Source organism: Neopsephotus bourkii, unplaced genomic scaffold (assembly GCF_033783945.1).
Source record: "Neopsephotus bourkii isolate Nb327-2 ecotype Australia unplaced genomic scaffold, CSIRO-AGI_Nbou_v1 NB_678, whole genome shotgun sequence".
NCBI lineage: Eukaryota > Metazoa > Chordata > Aves > Psittaciformes > Psittacidae > Neopsephotus > Neopsephotus bourkii.
The window spans coordinates 2683695-2700698 of record NW_026901177.1 but is presented as its reverse complement, the minus strand read 5'-3'; the positions used below and the strand labels follow the sequence as shown (position 1 = coordinate 2700698).

The 17004-nt window shown below is 38.1% G+C and overlaps 1 protein-coding gene across 8 annotated transcripts in view; it reads right to left on the bottom strand.

Moving 5' to 3' along the window:
- Positions 1-3879: 3879 nt before the first annotated feature.
- The window catches only part of TBL1XR1 (TBL1X/Y related 1), a 115078-nt gene continuing 101953 nt past the window's right edge, over positions 3880-17004 (bottom strand). For all 8 annotated transcript variants that reach the window (XM_061353562.1, XM_061353560.1, XM_061353561.1 and 5 more), the window contains 6 exons: positions 16367-16488; positions 15812-15886; positions 13238-13365; positions 12894-13059; positions 11072-11173; positions 3880-9273 (listed from right to left, as the gene is read on the bottom strand). In XM_061353562.1, coding sequence (XP_061209546.1) covers positions 9247-9273; positions 11072-11173; positions 12894-13059; positions 13238-13365; positions 15812-15886; positions 16367-16488 — 620 coding nt within the window. In that variant the 3' untranslated portion in view covers positions 3880-9246. The remainder of the gene's footprint in view (positions 9274-11071; positions 11174-12893; positions 13060-13237; positions 13366-15811; positions 15887-16366; positions 16489-17004) is intronic.

Sequence of the window (17004 nt, the reverse complement as noted above, 5' to 3'; positions counted from 1 at the left end):
ACAAAATAGTAAGATCTAAACTGCAACAGAGAAGATACAGATTAGACAAAAGTGCTTTGACATTAAGGCTATCACACAGTATTGAAACAGGTAGCTCAAGACAGCCTTTAAGGCCAGACTGGCAGGTGTCTGTCAGAAACAGGTGCCTGCTGCCTGCATGCCTGCTGAGTTCTCTTTTAGATCTACAATTGCAGTCATTTCCCCTTGCCTCCCCAATTATTTGATGACTCCATTATTTTCAGACACTCCAAACCCAAAAGTATTCCATTTGGTCCTGCTGTTTAAAAAATCCTCCTAAAGTGGAAAGTTGAGAAGCTGGAGAGACAGAACCTCCAAATTCCTGTATCCATGCCTGTAAAGCATGATCCAGCTGCAAACGATGCAGAAAGCCATGCAATGGGCTGATGTTCAAACTAACAGAGTACTATGGGCACATATTTCTTATCCTTATTATTCCTTATAATTGTTTCTTATTATTTCTTGTCCAATTCAGAGGCATAACTTACCTGCAATGAGAAAAGCATCTGCTGGAAACACCAAGTTGATTCATCCACCCAGCCAAGTAAATTGCAATAAGCCAAGAGATAAACAAATAAGTGGGTCAACAAGTATTTCACACTTAGAGTGCCCTAGATAAGAAATCATATACCTAAACCCCAAACTCGGAGGCATACCCACTGTCCAGAGACCAGCAACAAACGACACCTCTATTTAACTAACATTTCAAATTGGTACCAAACAGGAAATTTCCCCCTTTTTAACAACACATGGTGCAAAGTTACAATTTGTTTGCTATGAAAACTCTATTGAATGATTTCTTGCAAAATTAGCTGCAGGAAATGAACTGAAATGGAATATCTAATAGAATAAAATAATAGAATATTTAATTCAGCACACACAGCAAGATTTACTGACTTGAGCATGAGATGGTAAACAATGCAATTGCAACAAATACACAATGCTCCTACTTCTTTGCCTTGGGAATTGGCTTCTGGCTTCAAATTACTTACTGCTAGAAAGCAGTCTGTTGCCATCCACCTAATCAGCATCTGACTTTGCTGCAGTATTCAAACAAACTGAAGATAGATGAGATGTGGCAATAGAATGTGAAAGAACAGCAAAACTTTCAAAAAACAATTTAAAAAGTAAACTAAGCATGGGTAATTGCATTTTTTCACTATTTTCCTGAGGAAGGAATTCTCTATCTTAAAAATTATTCACTTAAAAGAAATTAAGGGATGTATGTCAGAATCCACTGTGGCTCCCAATTTAAATATCAGGAATGCATGGTTATTAGATCATAAGATCATACCCTTTACAGAACAGTTTGGATTGGAAAAGGCCTTAAAGACCATCTAGTTTCAACCCCCTGCCATGGGCAGGAACACCTTCCGCTAGACCAGGCTGCTCCAAGACCCATCCAACCTTGAACACTGCCAAGGATGGGGCAACCACAACTTCCTTGGGCAGCCTGTTCCAGTGCATTGCCACTCTCACAGTAAAGATCTTCTTCCCAACATCTAACCTAAATTCACCCTCTTTTGGTCTAAATTCTCCCTTGTCCTGACATTAAAATGTCTTTTTCCATATTCATGGAATGTAAGGTGTCAATGCAGTTCAAGTGTAGCAGACATTACACTCTTAGCAGCTTTTGTAATTGAAAATGATGCAGCACTGCAACTCTGTAAGCAAGAGAGAGATTTTAACGACCCAATGCAGCTTTGGAGAACCAACAGGCGCATTCAGAAGATTTACACCCTCCTTGTGTCTGGCATTTACTGCAGGTTGACCCTTACACCTTCAGATATTCTTGTCAATAGAAGACATTTGAAGCAGGGACAAAGGTAGCAATTAAACTAAATGGAGCCTGCAGATTTAATGTTTTCTATCAAGGCTGATAGAAAACATAAAGAATGCCTTAGATTTGTTGTATGTGCACTTCCATACAGTGGAATGGGAAATACGACCTTTAATAGATGGGTTTTTAATATTTGTCAGAAAAAAAACCCTCATCTCACCAACATTTATTTTCAGAAGTGCTGCCCTAGGTCTGCTCACACTGAAGTAACTGGAAATTTCCCTTCAGCATCGCTGCAAACAGTGGCCTTTCATTTTCTGACGGGAAAGGGAGAACGCCCAATCAGAGCTGTCATCAGTGCAGTGAAGATGTCTTGAAATGTTCAAGAACATGTAATTCAGAAAGCTCAAAATGCAGCTCTCTCAAAATGAAAATCAGGGTTCTCTGCATATAGAGCAAGTCAGAAAAATCTCTGCGGAAACAACAAAACGTTCAGCTGAAATTACTTAACCTGTACTGAGACTTCTTGACATCTTCTTGAGACTAAAACTTTGACTTGGTGTCAGAAGAATGACTCCAGGAGCTGCACATTTTTACATTCAATCTAGCAAGAAAATCTTCTTTAATCCTTCAAATAATCCTTTATGGTACCAATTTTCAGTTAGTCAGATAAATGCACACACAGCAACTCCTGGGTCAGCATTCCTTAAGGACAAATTGTACTAACTGGGACATTACTGTTCTCTACAGAATGATCAATAACTGCCTCCTAAATTATTATTCTGTTACAGCTGCTCTGTGCTGCCATCAGTGAACCAAAGATGTTGCTTAGACTTCCATTAAGTCATTTCCCTACAAGGTAGGGAACATGGATTTTATGAATCTGTGACTCGCTAGAGAACTGCAAACCCCAGGTTGTTCCAGCACGAGGGTAACTAACCTTTCACAGGGAAGATGTGGGCAGTAATGACATGAGGCACCTACCTGGGATACTGTCTCCTCCTCCCAGGATGGAAGTGGGCATCACTACTGCACAAGCATAGTATTTGTGTACCACAACACTGCTCTGGGGTTCCTGCATCTTATGGTGGCCATATTCCGGAGGGCAGCATTTGTGCTAATGAATCTTCCAGACACACAGATTTTTGTATCGTGACACTAGTTACTACAGTCTGTCTCAAACCCACGAAATTGCTTCAATATTGCTATCTCAAAATTCAAACAGCAACGGAGAAATACTCAGGTGAACTCAGACTCCAGGGGAAGGGAATCCAAGAGTGGTTTTACACTTGTAAAATATAGTCTTGCCTCTGTTTTCAATCTATTATATATGCTTTCAACAGCAAGTTTCAACATACTAAAATTGATTTCGGTAATATTATTGAAATAAGAAAGCTTACTACTCCTGAACACTTTATAGCAAATAAAAAACCTACATGAAAAAGCAGTATTTCACCATAAAGCTCTAGCAACATTAAAAATAAGCCATCCAGGTTCTCTCTCTTGGATTATGACATGACCCACAATTCTAAAGGAATTAAACCATCGTTAAGTGTAGATGGATGCGTGTTATGGCACGTGCAATCTAAATGCTTTCAAGTGCCTGAAATACAGTAACGCAAATGACATTCCTTTGCATAATCAAATTGAATCACTCCATAAGAACAGACCTCTGATGTGACCACAGAGCCTGCTCCCACACCTCCGATGCCTTCTGAACAGCTGGAGCGTAGCTGCGAGTATCACTAGACTCAGCTTCGCTTCCACAATTGCATGGGTAAAGAGAAGATGAAGCACATAAAATGCACACAAGAGAATTCAGTTCGCCTAAATCAGACGCACAGCGGTAAATGGTGGCAGAGGATAGCTCCACTGTTTCAGAGGATCTATTGTGTGTGTGCACAAAGAGTACATAGCTATACAAGGTATTGTCTCCCACTACTTCTTACATATTCTTGCAGCTGGAAATGTACCAAACTAAATATTAAAACCGGTGTTTCAGTCAGTCACTTCTCCAACTTGATCTGTAGATCTTCTGTACCGAGCATTTAAAGTTACTGGTATATAACATACAGGCAAGGTAATATCAAAATATATTTTATTCTGGACCTCTTTCAGATCTGATTCAAATTACAGTTGTCAAAGCAATACAATGCAAAGGGAAACTGCAACAGAAAATGTGCCTAGAAGGGATATAAGGGCCTTGGGGACAAATCATTGTGATGTAGAACCAAAATACATCATAAAGTGTAATTAACATGGTCCAGGACAGTATAGAACATCTATATCAGTCTTCTTTAGACAATAATCATGAAAACGGAACAATAAAAGTCCTTTAAACAAGTACAAAAAACTGTCATGGGCTGGTTTACACTTTTACAACAGTTGTAATTTAACTGGATAACTGAAGAAATGATGCAGACATTTTAATCCAGTGCTATAGGTAGGCTCACAGAATTAGACCCAAAGGATTTGTAACTCCAAATGAAACCATTACAACTACAATGTCAATGTCAGGAGAGAGAGAAAATTACTTCTGTATTCTAGAATTACTGTTCTGCACACTGCAGTCTGTTGGGGACAAGATTGCAAAAGTACACTGGACTAGCAACAACATGCAGACTGGTTTCTTGTATTTACCCACAAATGTCAAAAAACATTATGAAGTAGAAATGAATGATTATTTAAAAAAGAAAACAAAACAAAAACATGCCTCAAGTTATTGTCAAGCTTCAAACTTAAAGGCCGAGAGAGCGAATTATGTACTCAAAACTACTGATCTGAAGCACTATTAACACTAAACCTGCAATCCACAAGAAAAGGCAGATTTTCCTGGTTCATCTGCCTTCTATCGGACTGACAGCAAAGACAGTCACACCTTCACAGAACATGGTATTTCAGAGCTTTCTCTAGAAGGAGAGGTGAGGATTATGCCACTGCTCTCCCCCTACGGAACATGTTAGGGATCTTGATGGAGCTTTACTGCTGTCTCCCAAAGCCATATTTGCTTCTAACATGCCACAATGTTGCTTCTGCTTTCTTCAGACTTCTGGAGAGTGTGAAACTGCTCCCACAGGGTAATAGCTCTACAGGACTTTGTGAAGGGAGAAGCACTCATGCTTGTCAATGAAAAAGGAACACTGGGCTGAATCTGGCAGGCCCTGCTGTGGCAAAACGCTCACCTAAGCCAAGGGGAGTCCTGGCTCAAGCGAGATGTGGCTCGCTTTACCTATGCAGCACGCTGTGCGGTGTTATGCAGACCCAACACCTCCAATGCCGACTGTGGCAAGGTTTTCTCATGAGGTGAAAGACAATGGGATTTCTGGTTATGTAAAGATTGGAAAAAATCGTGTCCCAAGGCTCCTCTTTGCTAAACAGACAAGAACATACAACCTCTTATTTACAAGCTGAAAAACCCAGTTTGCAATTTGTATGAAATTCCTTCATTCAGCAGAACTGAATGCATCAGCTGCTAAGACTGCTCTGTAGGCAAACTGGCACAACCGCCCTATGCCACCTACTGTTCTTCCTAAACACAAAGAACACTGCGAAAGTACAATGTCCCATTAAATACCCTAGCATGAGGTAAGCAGTGTAAGGAAAAAGGAGTGCTTTTCAAAATTAAATTTAATTAAAATTGGTAGAAATCTTTGGCCTTTCTCTCAAGATGCATTAAAGTGTCACGAAATCAAGAAACATGCTTCAAAATGCCATGTCATTCTAACTCTGGTAACTGTTACCTCCCTCCACCCAACCCAGAAAAAGAGGCACTTTTAGTGTTTCATACAAGATTTCCAATCATCTAGTAGACATGCTAAATAACCCTGCACAACTGTAGCCCCAGAATAAACTGAGTTTATCAACATTACAAAGAGTTTAAAAAAACATTTATGAGGACCTAGATATTCTCTTAACTACACTAAAAAGTCCACTGGTTGGGAATCTTTACATCAATTTAAAAATGCAGAAAAAGGTAAAGTAAAAATAGAAAAGAGGAACTCTACAGAAACCTGGACCTAATTATGCAGAAATGAGAAATGGGATTCTGAGATGGATGCATAGAAAGACAGAGAACTTGAGTACAGTTCATTTCTTATTCCATCATTAATTCTGAGCCCAGTTTTCCCCCTTCCTTTTATCCTCTATTTAGATGTTTGCCCATTAATGACTCAAACAGGAAAGAATAGGAACTATAATATATGCAAAGGCTTATGCACATGTTTGCCTATATATTTGGGAAACGGGCAAGACAGAATTACTCAGTACATAAGACTAAGCATGTGCATACATTCATACAAAGTCAGGGTCTCAATGACATCTGGCATACCCAATTCATAGGAACAATTTGGACAGTCACCTCACTACTGAAGACGAGGTCGTTGTGCTATAAAAGATAATAATTAATGTCATGGTTTGCTTTTTTTTTCTTTTTGCTTCATGTAATCACAGAACCTAGCACACCTTGCATGCATGCATTTAGCAATGTATAAAACAAGAGGTGAGAAGAGGTGTGAGCAGGAGCAGCACTGTGGCATGCTAGTAAAGGACAACAATAAAATACCTATTGGCCAGATCCTTTGCTAGTGGAAACTGGCATCATTCCACTACAGTGGGACACTGGATTAACACCAGGTTGGGGGTCACTGCCTGCACATCCAGAGCACTCAAGTCAACAGATTTGACGTTCCTGCTGGACTGTGCTTCAAGCACCTGAAAACCCTGGACCTCTGAGACTGAAGCTCTGTTTTTCCTATTTCTGAATACGTGATTCTATGCTTAAGCAACCAGAATTACAACCAAAACAGCTGATGATTGAGAAAGAGGAAAATGGCAATACCTTAAAACATGGCTGTGTGATTTTGCAGCTATGTCGCAGAATTCCACCACAATTGTTTAGATTGGCTGAAAGAATCATCCAATAACTTGTATGAAAAAGAATAAACTGTCCATATTAAAATACAAAAGTACTATCAAGAATCACTTCTGACTTTCAAATTTAAATTCAGTGCAATTGACAAATGCATTGCTAAACGAAAAATGCAGCTTAAACATACTCAAAACATTTGTGTCTATTCCTGGGAGCACAGTTTAAAATTATTGCACAGATTTTATTTTTTATTTTTTTTTCATTAAATGACAGAGGTCAGCCACAGTCATGGACCTCCAGCAATAAAAGCAATATTTCAAGTGCCAGACACTCAATATATTAAATTACCTACATATTGTAACTCACAGGTAATTGCTCTAAACATTTGTAATATGTTCCAAACCCCTAAATATAGCTGGCACTGAACCACTGCAGATGACCATCTTTATCGATATGACTTTTCGTTGGTTTTAAATGTTGTGTATGAGAGTATTATAATCCTGGGGTACATATAAAAGAATGCGTTTTGTTGACTTCTCTATACCACTGGCAAATTGCTATCCTACCTTAACCAAACTCAGACTTGCTTCAAGTCATATTTATTCCATGAAATAGCAGAAATCAATTCCTAAAGAACAATGGTTAAAATGTCAAAGCTGCATTACCTCAATTAAATCAATTTGTACCTAACTTGAAGGGAGGAAAAAAACAAAACAAAAACAAAACAAATAGGTTAGAGACTAGCAGTCATAAGCCACAAAATCATTTGTGATTGAAACAGTGTTATAAAACTGGTAACTTTGCAAAGCTCTGTAATATAAACCATTCCATAAGTAAAATTCCTGTGACATAAATTTGACAACCTCTCTTTTTATAAATTTACACTCTTGGAATCTTATGCAAGACATGATGCAACCTTTTCAACTACACGTACTTGTAAACACAACCTCATGCTATCATTTACAAATAAAATCACTATCAGTATACTTTTAATCACATGAGCAGAAAAAGGTTTGCCATATACATCTGTCATTGTAAGAAAAATACTTGATATTGTAAACAGAGTAAAAGACGCTATATAGTAGTGATTATTAAAAAAATAGCAGCTTACATCTACCCTATATTTGGAAAAAAATGTAGTCACAAGATACAATAAACTGCAGGACTGGAGCAGCAGGGGAATTAGTGCAAGTATTCATCTTTTAAATAAGCTGAATCACTGCTATTAAAATAAACTTGAAGCAAGTCCTCTGTTTAAGGTTTGTGGGGTTTTTTTAAATCTAAGGTAGTAAACATTTTGCCTCTTAATGGCAGTGTTATCAAATATATGCCAAAGATTTTAATAAAGAAAATTACATGAGATACTTTTGATACTGGAGTTTGATTACAATTATACATCTAAGCTCCTACAAATAATGATGGGCAACTCTCGAAGAAGCTGTGGCATGAATCCTTGTCCAGAAAGATCTTAGACTCTGAAAAACAATCCCCCAGCTACACTTTGCTCCTTCTCACAATAGTGCACAATTCAACCATACTTCAGCTATGGTCTGAAAGCCACAGAAGATACATTTTTCCTTTTTTTTTCTTTTTTTTTCCTTTTTTTTTTTTTCCCTGCATCCCTGTATTTTTTTCTGTATTTTTGTGCCCTTCTGCTCTTAAATTTGGCAGAATTATGTCTCAAATAAGAAACTACTGCATTTCAGCCATGTCACCAGAAAATAAAATATAGCATTACACCCATTACTGTCATATTTTGTAGATGAGCAGGACGTGAAACATCACGCCTCGAAGCAGGATTTTTTTTCTTCTTCTTTTTTTATTTCTGTCTCCAAAATCCCTTTTCCACCCTCCCTCTGTTCACAAAATTGTGCTCTGGGAGCCACAAAATGTACCGAACAGTATCAGGTTCAATCTACCTCTTCAAAGAATGCACTAAAATATGTTTCAAAGAAACACTTTTTTCCAAGGTGAAAAAAACATAAACAAGAAACTAATTCACTCCCTTACTTCATGCATCCGTAAACTTAACCAAAACAAAACAGAAAACCCAACGTTTAGAAGCAAAGAAAAAAAACTACTGCTGCAGATTTCTGTAAGTCCATTTTCTCTGTACACACAAACTGCTCAACTACTAAGAAAGAAAACAAAAATACCCCACAATCCATTGTCATAACGAATTTAAAGGGGGGAAGGGGTAATGAAGGCTGCCATTAATATCTTCTGAATTTGGTATGTATATGGGTCTGCTCTTGTATATGGTATATTTCTCTCTCTCTCTCTCTCTTCTGTTTTTCATATCCAAAACCTTTAGATGTTATTTCGGGGCACAGCAGATTCCAGCACTTGGTGAACAGGATTCACAAGCTGTGACAAAACTCTGTCATCCTCTTCAGGGTGTCTTTTTATTTTTTTTTTCCCCTCATTTTTTTTATATACAGTATATGTATATATTTCTTTTATGTTTGGCTGTAGTGGACTGGCCATGGTTCAATTGGGACTATAGCAGTACATGGGTCAGGGACAGTCATTTTGGCTATGTACACATTCATAGTCGGTCCATGGCTTCCAACTAATAGCGCTATTTCCGTAGGTCTAATACACAAACCTGCAAGAAAAAACATGGATACAGAAATTGCACATGGCACAATATTACATACTTACACAATAACGTGTCAAGTATCTGAGCAAAACCTACAAAACAGATTGTGTAAGCTTAATCTTATATCTATTAAAAATAGACTGGGCAGAAAAAAAGTCACCAGGTGAACAATCTGTCTTACAGTTAGACCCGGGTACTGCTGCCTAATGAATTACTATCAGAACATTAACAACATCTTCTGTAAGTGGTTTTCCTGTTATTTGATATTATGGAGCTGAGAACTTACTTCAATCTAGGCTATAAAAATACAGTAAAATGAAATTAAAAATTTGTGGCCAAATCTATAATTGATCAGAACAGTTCTGAATAAACAGTTAACGGTACACAAATTCCAGTTTTTGTCTTCACAAAACCTTCACCAACTAGTGCTTCTAGTTCTGTCAGATATAGAAATCTATAAAAGCTATGCTTTTAGTCATCAAATAGTTCAAAAGTGCCTGTATTTGTTTAGTTGTTACCAGCTATAAATATATTTAAAACAGGAGAGAAGAAGGGCTTTCGCTAGCAAATATAGAACAAAATAAGCTGAAAACTTTTAGAAGAGCAGAAACTAAATGAAAGTAAGTCTGCTGCAAGTACAATCAGCCTCTTGGGACAAATTAACTGGAGGACTGGACAGGTTTCACAGCATGTATATAAAAGGGTCATCGGGAGGGAGTGATAATTAATTTCTACTCAGGGTATGCCTTGAGCTTTTTCTCTATGTATGATACTGCCTATACTTGCAGGATTAAAATAATATGAAAGACAAATCAGAATCAATTCTCTAGAATTTAATCTACCTGAAATCTAGAACTTCCTATTTTCTATTCTTAACTGTAACAATGTCATCTTGCTTACCAGCATAGAGCATGCACAACAGGAGAGTGCTTTGGCACATCTGTCAGGATACTGAGACTGGACTATAGAAAGCCACCAGGATTGCCACTTACTGACATCTGTTAATTTAAGCTACAGAGCTTCAAAATATGATCCCTTTATGACTCTCATTTTATTTTAATTTTGCTTTTCCTTGGACTCCCTTCTCCTTTTTTAAAAACGATGGCAAGAGAAAGAGGGGTAAGCAAAAAAAAAATCCAAGCATTGTCCTTGTTTTGAAGAACTGCAAGTTATATCTTACTGCAATACTTTGTAGAACAATGTCAGAAGAGGAAGGAGATGACGCTACAGTACACTAGATGATAGAGGGTGCATTCATGATTAGTTAAACGTGAATCAATATCCTGCTTTTTCTAAGCACAGTAAGCAGACTGGTATTTACGTATAGCTCCTACCATTTTTAATAACTTTAATGATGAGCATTCAGAAATTTGTACTTTGTTTTGCTGTACTTTCTGCTGAATGCAATGCAGAAGATATTTAATTCCTATCATGCACTGTAATAATATCACCTACATTGAACATTTTCACTCAGAAAGACTAAAATTAATTTGTTTCCAGGCTACAATGAAAAGACCAGTCACACTGAATACATTTCCATAGTAAGCTCCCATAAGGACAGAAAATCTAAATTAGAGGCATCTTCACCTTCTGAGATTTTTGGAGGATTTAGAACAGTAATGCATTAAGCTGGAATAAAGACATTCTCCTTATGACATTACCGAACTCTAGCAGGCAAAACCTACAAGTGAGCTGACTGCATTCAAACTTCAGCTACAGAAGAAAATTTTGTCTTCGTTGTTAGTCAAAAGATTTCCAGAAGATGCTGGTTGTTAGAAGGGCAGCCAAGTCAAGCAACACTTACTGAACCATCTGAAGCACTTGCTCCAACTTTGTCTCCTGCTGCATTCCAGCAAACCTCAAAAATCCCTCCTGTTCCCCGGTAACTGTGAACTAGGGCGCCTGTCTAAAAAAGGGACAAAACATGTAATTAATATAATGAATAAAATCCAAGCAAGCAATTAAGATTCGTATAAAATGTAAAACTTTCCCACGGCTTTTAAAGGCTGAAATTCTCAGAGGAAATGATTCAGATGAGACTTCTGGGTAATCTCAGCACTGTGTTAAAGGACACGACAGTGTACCTTGATCTCATGTTTGACAGGCAAAACTGGGGATGGCCATGACTACCTGAAATTACTAAAATAAACCTCTTAAAACTTAATATCCAATTAATTCCCAGTAGTCAGAAATCACATGTTCTGACGCAAAGGTCTTTAGACTTTCATTTGTAATCAGCCTTTTTTTTTTGTTTACCTGAGATGCAAAGCCAGTAATAGTGTCCTTTCTTAGAATGCTACATTGTGTCATCATTTCTCACTTTACATTGTCTTATTTTCAGTGAAATTCAATAAAATAGCTATGAGATTTGTATGTCTACACGTAGTCATCACTTTCAAAGCAAAACTGTTATCAAGAGTTTAAAGTTAACAAGGAATGCCATCCAGAGGGACATTGACATGCTTGTGAGGTGGACTGATGCCAACCTCATGGAGTTTAACCATGACAAGTGCAAGGTCCTGCACCTGGGTTGAAGCAATCCCAGGCACAGCTACAGGTTGGGCAAAGAAGAGATTCAGAGCAGCCCTGCGGAGAAGGACTTGGGGTGCTGGTCGATGAGAAAATGAACATGAGCCGGCTTCAGTGTGAGCTCACAGCCCAGAAAGCCAACCGTATCCTGGGCTGCATCAAAAGCAGTGTGACCCGCAGGTCAAAGGAGGTGATCCTGCCCCTTTATTCTGCTCTTGTGACACCTCACTTGGAGTACTGTGTACAGTTCTGGTGTCCTCAACATAAAAAGGACATGGAATTGTTGGAACAAGTCGAGAGAAGAGCCACAGGGATGATCGGGGACTGGAACACCTCCCATATGAAGATCGGCTGAGAAAGTTGGGGCTGTTCAGCCTGGAGAAGAGAAGGCTGCGTGGAGACCTCATAGCAGCCTTCCAGTATCTGAGGGGGGCCTAGGGATGCCGGGAAGGGACTCTTCATTAGGGACTGTAGTGATAGGACAAGGAGTAACGGGTTAAAACTTAAACAGGGGAAGTTTAGATTGGATATAAGGAGGAAGTTTTCCTGTTAGGGTGGTGAGGCACTGGAACAGGTTGCCCAGGGAGGTTGTGAATACTCCCTCCCTGGCAGTGTTCAAGACCAGGTTAGACGAGGCCCTGGGTGATATGGCTGGGTTGGATCTAGATAGTTGGGTTGGAACTAGATGATTTTAAGGTCCTTTCCATCCCTAACTATTCTGTGATTCTATCACAAAGACAATTTTTGGATGCAACATGCTATTGGAAACACTGCTGAATGTATTTTGTTGGAAGTGGTGTGGTTTTGGTTGGTTGTTGGGAGTTTTGTGTTTGTTTGGGTGGGTTTTTTTTGTGGGGTTTTATTGTTGTTTTTATTTCTAAGTAAAGACAATGTAAATACAATTATTGCTTCACCCTAGCCAAGAACTCAAAGAGATAAATTAAGTGTACATCCAGCAACAGAAATAACATTAGACCAAAGAGAAAGCGAAGCAGGGTGTTAGGAATGGCAAAGCAATCTGTGGCCAAAACATGGTGGAAGGGTGCTGATGGAAAAGACCAAAACACAAACTTCTAAACAAGACAGAAGAGCTATACCTGTGTATTCCAGATGTGTACACATTTATCAAAGGAGCCACTGGCCAGGTATCTGCCATCAGGACTGAAAGCTACACTGTACACAGGTTCTTGATGTTTTGTCAGAGTATGAATACAAATTCCTCTGTCTACATCCCATAACCTAACAGTAGAATCAAAGGATGCACTGCCAAGGAAAAAATACAGATTAATTAACATCTTGATTTGACATATTTTTGTTACTAATACAAACACAATATGATAAAGTATCTTACATGCTTCAAAACATTCTGTGAACCTACATATATAAAGAGTGAAGTAAAAATTATGCTTAATAGGTATTTAAAATCAGGATTAAATACTACCTGGCTAACATAAGATTGGCATTTGGATTATTTGTTCCTGGTCCTGTAGGACTCCATTTGATAGTATAAATTTCTTTGTTGTGTGCTTGTAAATCATGGACACAACTGTCTTGTTTCATACTCCAGATCTACGATAAAAATGAAAGAGAACACAAAGACACTTAGCACAATATTCTACTAAAATACTTTCTTCCTTATCATTTGCAGCTTTTTAGGCCACTCAAAACGTTTGCTATGACTACTGGGTTTCTTAAGTAATTATGACAAATATTATTCCAGTACCCTCCATTCTTTGAGTTGTAAGCACCTGGTGGGGTTAATGAGTAATAAAGGTCCTGTCTATTGAAAGCAATCTACAAATGTTAACTTTCAAAACACTTTTTAAAAAAGTGTTAACTTTCAAGCCTCTTAAAAAGTGCACGGATGAGAACAGATGCTAAAATGAGAAGAGCAATGTGTATATATTCATGTCTGAATTGAGAAGCATCACAGTCCTATTATAAATGAACTTTTTGCTACATAGACCAAGTGACATAAAGGTAAAGGAAGTAAATGTTCTGCCTCTATACAAGCATTTTCCTGGCTTATTTGGATTTGCATTTCTAGGTGTTTGTTCAGTACTTCACTCAGTTCCTTAGGACTGCAACTCCTTCATGATAACCTTCGATAAGCAAAATAACTTTATTCTATTAAGGGTTTACATTGCCACTACAGAGGAGATTTTGGAAGGCTCTTACACCTTTTCCTAAATGTGAAACTTGATATGGTAGCTAATCATCTAAATGCTTTTTTTTTTTGATGATATCTGTTTCAGTAGTGCTTGTATCTCACCTTTTGTTAGAAAAAACTAAGAGGCATGTTTAAGCCCAACTGTACTCAAGATACAATTGAGGCAAATGTTTAAATGAATAATGCTCTTCAGAACTAGTGCCTCACTGAAGGGGAAGTTGATTTTCAATATGCAGACAGAATTAAAATTTTTTCAGTTTAAATTGATGGGATCAAAATCTAGTGTCTCCAAAACTAGTAGAGATAGAAAGAACCTTAGAGAGCATCAAGGTGGTATCACAAGAGAGAAAAATACATAAATCAGTCAATCAATCATCTTCCATATGCTTCAAACCCCGACATTCATTGCTACTGCCATTGAAAATAAGTGGCCCATTAGTGATGTGTAAACTTATCTACAATTAGTCTTCTAGATAATCCCGAATAAAAAGATAAGATTCTTTCCAGTCTGGGCTGAATTCAAAAAAGCAACCAAGTGAATTGCCTGAAGTGCCTGAGCCCACAAACAGTGACATGTTCCCAATTGTCACCTCTCTAACTCACTGAGAGGCAGCAACAACACCTTAAACTCTAGACTGGAATTTATCTCACCTGAGTTTCAGCTGTCTAAGTATTAAATAGCTTGCTTAAGCTGGCTATTTTGACTCCATCCATTGCCAATGGAGAGCGACTGACGCTCTCAGGGGTTTACTCATCACACTTGACTTAGACACTCAACTTAGGAAAAGATGAATTATTCCCCAGTGGTTCTAGACACTCTCTGGACTAAAGATTTGTAGACATCAAGCTTTGTATTTAGATAAGGTGACTTCCATTGCAAAAGCCTGACCGTGTGCCAGCAGAGGAGGGAATAGCTGGCTACTCATTCAGACATTCCTATCTCTGATTAAACGATAGCGAGCTTGATGGAAATAACTGTCCCAAGGGCTACTAGCATGACAGCACTGTCAACATAAAATATGATATCTGAAACTTGACCTAACACCCTAAAACACCCACTAAATGTAAAGCAGTATGGGAGTAATAGGAAAGCATCTGTACTGTGGAAACAGCACAGGCCTGTCAGGCATGAATTACCTCATTTCTTCTAGTGTATCTAACCTGGTGGGATCCTTCTATGGTTCTCCAATGGATTTTGAAGTCATACGTGTAAGTTACAGTATGCTCTACATTCATGAGTTTGCCTCAGTTCTACAAGCAAGCATGTTGCTAGGAATTATTTGGAGGAAAAGAACCCAGGACAATGGGCAACTAAAAACTTACACTGGGAGTAAAATTACTGGAAAAAAACAAAGACGGGAAAAAAAAAAACAAAAACAAAAAAGAACTGGAAAAAAACCAAAGAGAACTCTGTCTTTTTTAAGACACGATATGCCAAAGATTTTAGCTAAGAAGAAAGGGAAAATAAAGGAAAACCAGGAAAAGGGCTAGTCATCCATTCTTGTATGTGGTACACAACTTGTATGCATTCCAACTCTACCTTCTAACCAAAACCAGCCACCTAGTGTGACAGGTTAATGATTAATGACCCGATTCTGTAAACAGCTAAAAGCACCTAATAAATCATGCTTCAAGTCTCAGGGTGTCAGCCTGTAACAAGTTCTCTGGACAAAAGCTTGGCTCTGATTAACAAGTATTTGCTAGGACTGCCTAACTTTGCTGTATTAAAAAAGAGTAAATATTAGACGACACGGCAAGAACAGTGGTACTGCTGGATTCCCCAAGCTAATGCTGTGCATTTCAGAGTCCTGCAAAGACAAGAGCCAGTACCAGAACTCCCGTTACCTTTAGAGTCATATCATCAGAGCAGGATGCTAGAAGATTACCAGTTGGATCCCATTTGATTGCGTTTACTTCATTCTAAAATTGAACAGCGAGAATAAGTTGGAGTCTTCACTTCCATGACACATGACAGCTTACAAAAGATAAAGCTGGACAGTAGTTTTAAGTATTTGTATAACTTAATATTCTAACATTTAATTTTCATTCCTAGCTTTGCCTGCAGTAACAGCAACTATTACTGAAGTTCATCATAGTATTACCATCATTATCCCAGGCTGTGCATAACAAAGTTTTAGAGTATTTCCTCTTCTGAAGCTAATTTTTGCTATGCCATCCTGGCACTGGGAAAGAAAGCTACACACGGGAGTCAGAATTCTTCTAATAATAACAGAGACTACAGTTAACATATGACCTTAACTATAACTACCTGCACATGTGTATCCACTGCCTGTTGCCACAGACCCGCCATCACACGAGTGCTGTATACTAGCAAGTATATATGTCCCCCAATCTCTTATTAATAAAAATATATAGCAACCCCAGTTTTTCAGTACTTACTGTGTGACCCTGGAAGGTTTTGATGGGCCTATCTTGTCCAAGTTTACAGACGTGAATACACATGTCTGTACTGCAAGAGGCAAATGTGTTGTTACTCTGCCAATCAACATCTAATGCTGGTGCTAAAAGAAAAACAAAGATATTTAAAACTATAGTATGCATTCTGCAGGAGTCTGATTTGCAAATTTAGCATGGACCACCTTAGAATAAATCCCAACAGGAAGCAATCATTAAATTTACAGCAGTTCTGAAGATAATCAAACACTATGAACAGTGAGAAATGCAGTCAAAACCAGTCTCACACAAAGAAACTGAACAAAATTTAATACAAGTCACTAAAACATGGAATATATCTGAAATGAAACAGTCATACAGAAGACAGTACAACAGGACAACAAGATGTAGTTAAGCCACCTATGATTAAATCTCAAGAGTCAGCAACAAGAACAGGTTCCCACAACTTAACACATCACCATGCGTGACCTTATCTCCACTAACAGCCTATGCTTGTGCTGATACATGGCAGCCAGTAAAAGGTAATGATTTATTTCCTTTCTTAATTCCAGCACTATAAGATGTGGTAACTTGAAGCTTAATCATGGGCAACATACTCCATTTGATCAAGCCAAGATATTTAT